The sequence below is a fragment of the Neolamprologus multifasciatus genome, chromosome 22 (genome assembly GCF_963576455.1).
Source record: "Neolamprologus multifasciatus chromosome 22, fNeoMul1.2, whole genome shotgun sequence".
NCBI classification, from domain to species: domain Eukaryota; kingdom Metazoa; phylum Chordata; class Actinopteri; order Cichliformes; family Cichlidae; genus Neolamprologus; species Neolamprologus multifasciatus.
This window is the reverse complement of record NC_140459.1, coordinates 33818394-33825712: the sequence shown is the minus strand read 5'-3', so window position 1 is coordinate 33825712 and position 7319 is coordinate 33818394. Positions and strand designations below refer to the sequence as shown.

The 7319-nt window shown below is 44.0% G+C and overlaps 1 protein-coding gene across 4 annotated transcripts in view; it reads right to left on the bottom strand.

Annotated features, from left to right (window-relative positions):
* Positions 1-564: 564 nt before the first annotated feature.
* Positions 565-7319, bottom strand: part of arhgef2a (Rho guanine nucleotide exchange factor (GEF) 2a) — a 36126-nt gene continuing 29371 nt past the window's right edge. For 2 of the 4 annotated variants that reach the window (XR_014871818.1, XR_014871819.1), the window contains exons 19-23: positions 6660-6695; positions 6524-6574; positions 4511-4831; positions 1226-2859; positions 565-806 (exon numbers count right to left, since the gene is read on the bottom strand). Coding sequence is in view for 2 of the 4 variants with exons in the window: in XM_085147790.1 (XP_085003916.1) it covers positions 778-806; positions 2691-2859; positions 4511-4831; positions 6524-6574; positions 6660-6695 (606 nt within the window). In the remaining 2 variants the exon portion in view is untranslated. The remainder of the gene's footprint in view (positions 807-1225; positions 2860-4510; positions 4832-6523; positions 6575-6659; positions 6696-7319) is intronic. The other 2 variants (XM_085147791.1, XM_085147790.1) reach the window with 2 other exon arrangements.

Sequence of the window (7319 nt, the reverse complement as noted above, 5' to 3'; positions counted from 1 at the left end):
CCGATAAAAACGCTGAAAACCATAAATTTCACACCCGAGCCTCGACCCTCGCAGCCCAAACGACCCACGGACCGGTCCGTGGCCCGGGGGTTGGGGAAAGTTCAACACTGATCTAGTTACTTAGTAGTTAATATGTGAGACAAGTACTTTTTGCATTCAACTGTGTCGTCATCAAAGTACTGCAACAATTAGGCACATGGGTTAGTAATTAATGAAAGAACAATACTGCAGATAATACAGAGCAACAGGAGATAGACGATACACAGAACATGTATGTGCTGCATCCTGCCCGGCTGTTGGCCACAGATCAAACTGTAGGCCGAAGTATCACGTCAAGAATTTCAACACAACATTCGAACAAACAGTGCAGTGTATCTACAACCGAAGCCCATCATTTGCCAGCACCTAAATACATGAACTTTAATATATCAACAGCTTATTGATGGAAAATTGAAAGCAGGTGAAACGATGCAGTCGCTGTCAGACCGTTTGATGGTTAGTATTGATTTTGTAAAACGTTTAAGTTATAGTTGTTTTTTTCATTTTGTTTTATATTTATATAAGTCCAAGACCTTTGGCTAAAGTGTTGATAAATTTCAATAAGATATTAAGACATTAGTAGTTGTAATACTTGTATCATGCAACGTGTGATTAAATGTTAAACCCACTGCCACGTCAACACAAACTACTCAAAAACAAAGCAGATCAAAAATATCAAGACTTCAGATGAGCAAATATATTCATACAGTCATTAGTAGAATGGAAACATGCCGAGGATCAGATCTCCTCTTGAATATCGTGAAGATCTGAAAAAAGAGAACAAATATAAATTCAGACCTCTAACATCAGTTTAACACTGCAGGATTTTAGTGTCAAGTATCCAAACATAATCCAAACAAATCGAATTAAAGCTCATGTGTTTTGTTTGAGGGATGAGGATACAAAGGCAGTCATTAAACTCGTCGGACTTCTGGGGTCACCCAACTTCTTTAAAGCTCTGGATGTTGTGGAGCTGTTCGGATTTATACAGCTTTGCAACGTTGCATGGAAATTGTGGGGAGTAGCTCTGGACTGGCAAGTTGGCTGGGGGTTGTTGTATAAAAAGCTAAGTGTAAACATGTAGCCTATCTTTTTTCTGGGAAATCAAAAAGTAAATGGTTTGGGAAACGGTGTAGCTACGTCTTTATATCCTAATCAGACAACCAAGTACAGTAAAAGGTCTTACGTGTGGTATTTGCATTCGGATGCTGAGGAGAAGGGCTTAGACTAAAATGGAAGAAATCAAACGGGAACATTAGGAGTACCAAACCAAATCAGCAGTTTGGTACATTTTTAGTTACATTTACAAATGACGATAAAGTTATTTTGTCAGAAAGTGTTTTTGAACAAGTGAAACATTTCTGTCCTGATGCTCAGTTATGCACGATCTGATATCCTCGTGTTGGTGTTGTTCCCAGATCATCATACTAAAGGTTGTTCCAGGATCAACATTGCAAGTGACCAATCAGAATGTTGTGATGTCATACTTTTGCGACTTCGGGAAAAACCGGCGTAAAACAAAAAACTGTACTTAAGCTGCGAGAAACCGCCTCTGTCCGCCGATCAACGGACCCTAACCCTTTTAATAAACGCTAAGCAGAATTGATATTGTCCTTGCAACATTGGAATTTCATAAATGCACGAATGGGTTGGTGCGCAAAAGAATAACGTCACAATAATGTGATTGGTCACTTGCAATGTTGAACCTGGAACAACATTTTCATGATGATCTGGGAACAACACCAACACGACGATATCAGATCATCCCTCAGTTATACAGGTAAGTAAATCCCAAAAGGTTGACTCTGTTCATCTGGATGTTTTCAGTGGGAGAAACGTTTCGTCACTCATCCAGGTGACTCCTTCAGGCTCAGCTGACTGCAGGTCAGTAACTTGACCATTAGTATACAAATTGTCATGACCAGTGATCAACAACCACCATTCACAGGGAGCTGGGGAATGGCTGCAATCACAGGAGAGCTACCTCGTCAGGCCAGGACTCTGCAGTCTATTTACACCTACAGGCCAGTGGACACTCTTTCAATGATGAGGATGTAACATCCTGACAGGGAGGAACGCTGGTTTGAGGGCGGAGTCAAGGAGGCCATTTACGTGAAAAGGGAAAGACCATCTCTGAATGGAGGAGGGGCCTAAGGGTACATCTGTCACCATCTTACAATGCTGTGATTGCAGCCATTCAACTCTCTGTGATCGGGACTCATGGTTATTGATCAATGATCATGACAATTTGCATAATTAAGATCAAGGAACTGACCTCACAGCCCATTGTTCCTTCACTGGGCTGGTTTCAGTCATTATGCAAATGTCCTGTTTAAAGGTTGGAAACCTGCAGTCAGCTGAGACTGAAGACGTCACCTGATGATGACGAAACGTTTCTCTCACTGAAAACATCCAGATGAACAGAATCAAACATTCTAGTTTTCTTTAGTAAGGAAAAGTTATTATTTTTTACACAATAACAAAATTATTTTCAGAAAAAACAACTGAGGGTTATTTTTCAATTAACACTCAATATAATTTGGGCTGTCACTGAAACCGCTGTGCCAAAAACCAAAGAAATGGACAAGAACTGCATATAAACTATAGATATAAATACACAGACAGTCGGTCACATCGTGTCTGTCTGTTACCTTTGGAGCTTTCAGATGCAGTCCCATCGTCATCATCATCTGACGTCACATATACCTCGAGGTCAATGACTTGCTGCAGGCTCGACTGGTGAACAGAATCTTGGTTGGCTTGCATGTTATAAACTCCAGAAATCTCTGTTTCTGACTGCATTGATAAAGGCTTAGACATCTAGGAAAGAGCAAAGAAACATGAGTAATGGCTACAGAAAACACAGCTGATTTATAACAACCAACAGGTTTGTTTTACTCCTCTCAGAGGTCGTTTCTTCAGGCTTCTCTGCCTCTTTGTCAAATGCTCAACCTATCTGCTCCATCAGCTCCGTCATCACCAGATCATCAGCCAGAGGTAGTGTGTCTGTTCTGTTCATGTTACCAGTCAGTTTGTTTTTCACAGCTATCCTCTTTGTCTGTTCTGATACTAACCCCATGTTTGCCTGCTGATGGTGGTCAGAGGGCCCGGTGGCGCCAGTGTCCGGCAGCCTCGCCTCTGTCAGTGCGCCCCAGGGTGGCTGTGGCTACAATGTAGCTGCCATCACCAGTGTGTGAATGGGTGGATGTAGTGTAAAGCGCTTTGGGGTCCTTAGGGACTGAGTAAAGCGCTATACAAATACAGGCCATTTACCATTCTGATCCCATCGAGCATATGTGATGGCCTGCATCTCCTGATAGCGTTGTTCCAACTTTCTGTAAACAGTGTTGGTCAAGTTACTTGAAAAAAGTAATCAGTAACTAATTACTGATTGCTTCCCCAAAAAAGTAATCCCGTTACTTTACTGATTACTTATTTTCAAAAGTAATTAATTACTTAGTTACTTAGTTACTTTTTAAAAACACGATTTACACCCTGAATAGGTGATAAAGTGATAGATCTTTTTCTACATAATCATCATACAAAATGTAATCAAATGGAAAAGTCTCTTTTTAAAACTTGTTTTATTAGTTTTAATCTTTTAACTTTATGCATCAAGCAAATATTAAATTATCTGCAACATTCTCTGACTGGAAGAAATTAGTTTAACATTTAAACCTATTTTCTGCACATTCCAGCACATAAAATAAAATATTTTTTGTGTTTACACTCAGTCTTTCAAATAGATGCAAGTAAAACACAGCAGAAAATAAATAAAGTCAAAGACTAGCGGTCCTGTTGCTCTATTTTCACCTGTAAAGCAGGAGTGGGGTAGGCGGAGGTTTACCCTGGTGCAGGTGTGCAGCGGTCAGTGGAAGAATCCGCGAGTTTCTCTGTGAGTTTCCCATTACGTCGTAGCTACTCGGTGCTTGTTTGGAAGTTTAGGGGTTTTTTTCGCTGTAAAAAGAAGTTTTCTTCCCACGCACAACGGACACTAATGTTTTTGTCACTTTTTATGGAATCAAACTCAAAGTAAGGTCAGTACTTCCACGCTTTAAACGCTGCACGCTCATACTCTCTCTGCACTCGATATATGATCCATTGTTGATCTGCACACAGCTGTTGTCACGAACGTCGCACTCGCTTACGTCACTGTCATGAGACATTCTCGCAAAAAATCATGGTTTTAGTAACGCAGTAACGCAGCGTTCCTACGGGAAAGTAACGGTAATCTAATTACCGTTTTTGCAATAGTAATCCCTTACTTTACTCGTTACTTGAAAAAAGTAATCAGATTACAGTAATGCATTACAAGTAACGCGTTACTGCCCATCTCTGTCTGTAAATAAACCTGTGTCGACCTTTTCCCTGTGTCCTCTGTGTGTGGGTTCATGAATTTGTTTGAAATCTGTGTCTTGTCGCCCCCTTGTTGCCCCTCTTATACTATATCAGTATAAGTAATTGAGCTTACCTGAGAGGCCTGTTGTCCGTACCGCTGTGAAGCAGGTGCAACCCCACTGGTGGCTTTCATCTGTCGGACCTGCCTCTCTAGGTCAGCCCGGGCCCTCTCGCTGTCTTTGAACCGATTTTCTGCATCCCTCAGTCTCAGCAGCTCCTCCTGCAGCAGGCTGTGTTGTCTCTGCAGAAGCGCCAGCTCTCCTATGGTCGACAATACAGTGGCTTCCCGATGGCCTCCATCTCGCAACAGAGGGCGCCATACTTCGCTTGGAGACATGGAGCCCTGCTGCTGCAGTAACAGCTCCAAGATTGAGTCTTGCTTAATAACAGCACCCTGTCATATTACAGGGAGAATCCAGTGTCAGATATGTTTGGTTTGTGACAAAGATGAAGTGTGTCTGTTGTGTTGAGATGTTTTAGAAAGATTCCACAGTTGTGTTATTGTGTAAAGATGGATTCTCTTCTTTGTTTCTGGTAGATTTGACTTTTATTTACAAATATTTCAAACCAGTCGACCAAATAAGCACCAAAAGAGACGGCTGCTGACCAGCTTTAGTTTAGCTTTTACTGTGGAAAACATTAAAACATGTATAAATAAATATTAAGCACTAAATTTACAGAAAGACGTAAGAGAGAGAAATAGAAAAGTGATTAATTGCACATAAAACAGTGGCAGGAGCAGCCACTGTTTGAGCAGCACAAGATTAAAGTGGAAGTTAGTGCAGTGTTGCACGGAGTGTGAGCTCATGTCTGCATGTCTTATGATGTCAGGCTCGTGTTGTCATGGCTACATCCCTCAGTGTTTCCTGTTTTATTTTGTAGAGTCAGGAGTCTCCATGTTCAGTGTGTTTTGTTTTACTTCCCCTGTGGTGTCATCATGCTCAGCTGTTTCCTCGTGTGATCACCTCCTGTGTGCGTTCAGTCTGTGTCAGGTTGTCTGTTTGGTTTCACGTCACAGAGATCTTCCTGCTCAGGTTCATGTTGGGTTTGTTTCATAGTTCAGTTCCACGTCTCTCGCCACAGTTTTCATAGTTATTTAGTTTTTCTCAGTTAGCTTTCAGTTAGTTGTGGCTATGTTTTTGTCTCGCTGTTTGTTTAAACCTTAGTCCTGTTTTCTTCTCTGTCTGAGATCCTCCATCACTCTACACACAGTCAGCTCCCACTGACCGTGACAACACCTGCACTGCTACAACTATCTGCTGGGACTGAACGACGCTGCATTCATTCTGAAGACAGTCTGCGAGCTGGACATGGACCCCGCAGACTGTTTCTGCTGGAGGTTCTGGAGAACCGCTCCTGTATGACGAGCCAGAGGATTTGCAGCCCGGTCAGCTGGAGGGTTCGTGGCCCGACCCACCTCCTCCCGGAGTAAACGGCGTTGACGCCGCCACTCCAGAACGACTGAGCACACCCCATTCATGGGAGAAAGTGAATGTTTATTGCACTTTCCGCTCGAGCATACCGACCCAACCTTCTGCAATTTCTTTCACTGTGAGCGAGACTGTTTCTCACTCAGAGGATTTATTCTGCCTGAATCGGTTGATTCAGAGAATGTAAGTCTTGTTCCCGTTGGGGGTTCTGGAGAACCATGCCAGCCTTCGTCTGTTCCCGCTGGAGGGTCCGAGGGGCCCGTCCAGCATTCATCGCCTGCTGCGCCACAATCTGCGGCTTCCATGCTGCCGCCTGGTCCTGCCGCCGCCTGGTCCTGCCGCCGCCTGGTCCTGCCATCGCCTGGTCCTGCCACACAGCCGGCCTCCAGACCTCCTTCGCCTGCGCCGCCGCCGCCATTGCTTTTCGCACAGTCGGCCTCCTGAACTGAACTGTTTTGGGTTGTTGTGCTGTCGACCTCCAGGCCCCCTGAACCTGTTTACTGTGTTCTTGAACATTTCATGGGCTTTGTTTTGGTTTGTTTTGGACTCTGGCTCCTTGTTTTTAGTTTGTTTCATTTGTTTGTTTGAATTATTTGTGTACTACTGTACACAGTGTCTGTAACATATCGAGTGCTGTGTTGTGAAGTCCGACTTACCTGGAGTGCATGAAGATAAACGCTGAGATTCACCAGCCTTTGGCAGATCTCCTGTCAAACACGAGCAGCATACTTATTACTGACTTCTGTTTTAAATGCACTTTAAATAAACAGACATACTTTAAAAGTTACTCACCATTAGCGGTGACTTGTCCTGTCGCTTCATGCATTCCTTTATTAGGCACAAACGTTTTCCACAGACAGAGAGTGAAAACAGTTGAAGCAAAGTTATTACAGTTCACCAACTGAGAGAAACATTTTAAACATTTCAGATCCAGCTCGACCTGGATGGTTACGCTCATGACACGCCCACACAGGGACAGAACTAACAAGGAACCAGGGGACCCGAGGCACCAATGCCCCAGACCCCACACCCAACCCAGGAGCAGGTAACGCAAGTATCCCAGGCACCATTCAACACCGCAAGGCAACATCCACTCATGTCCCCCACCAACACAAATCAGGACAGACACACAGATGCCCCTAAAACAAGAGTCCAGTGACTTCAGTGGACTCTTCAGGGGCGATCGTGGCTCAAGAGTTGGGAGTTCGTCTTGTAATCGGAAGGTTGCTGGTTCGAGCCCCGGCTCGGACAGTCTCGGTCGTTGTGTCCTTGGGCAAGACACTTCACCTACCGCCTACTGGTGATGGCCAGAGGGGCCGATATGGCAGCCTCGCTTCTGTCAGTCTGCCCCAGGGCAGCTGTGGCTACAACTGTAGCTGCCTCCACCAGTGTGTGAATGGGTGGATGACTGGGTGTGTAAAGTGCTTTGGGGTCCCTAGGCGGGACTAGTAA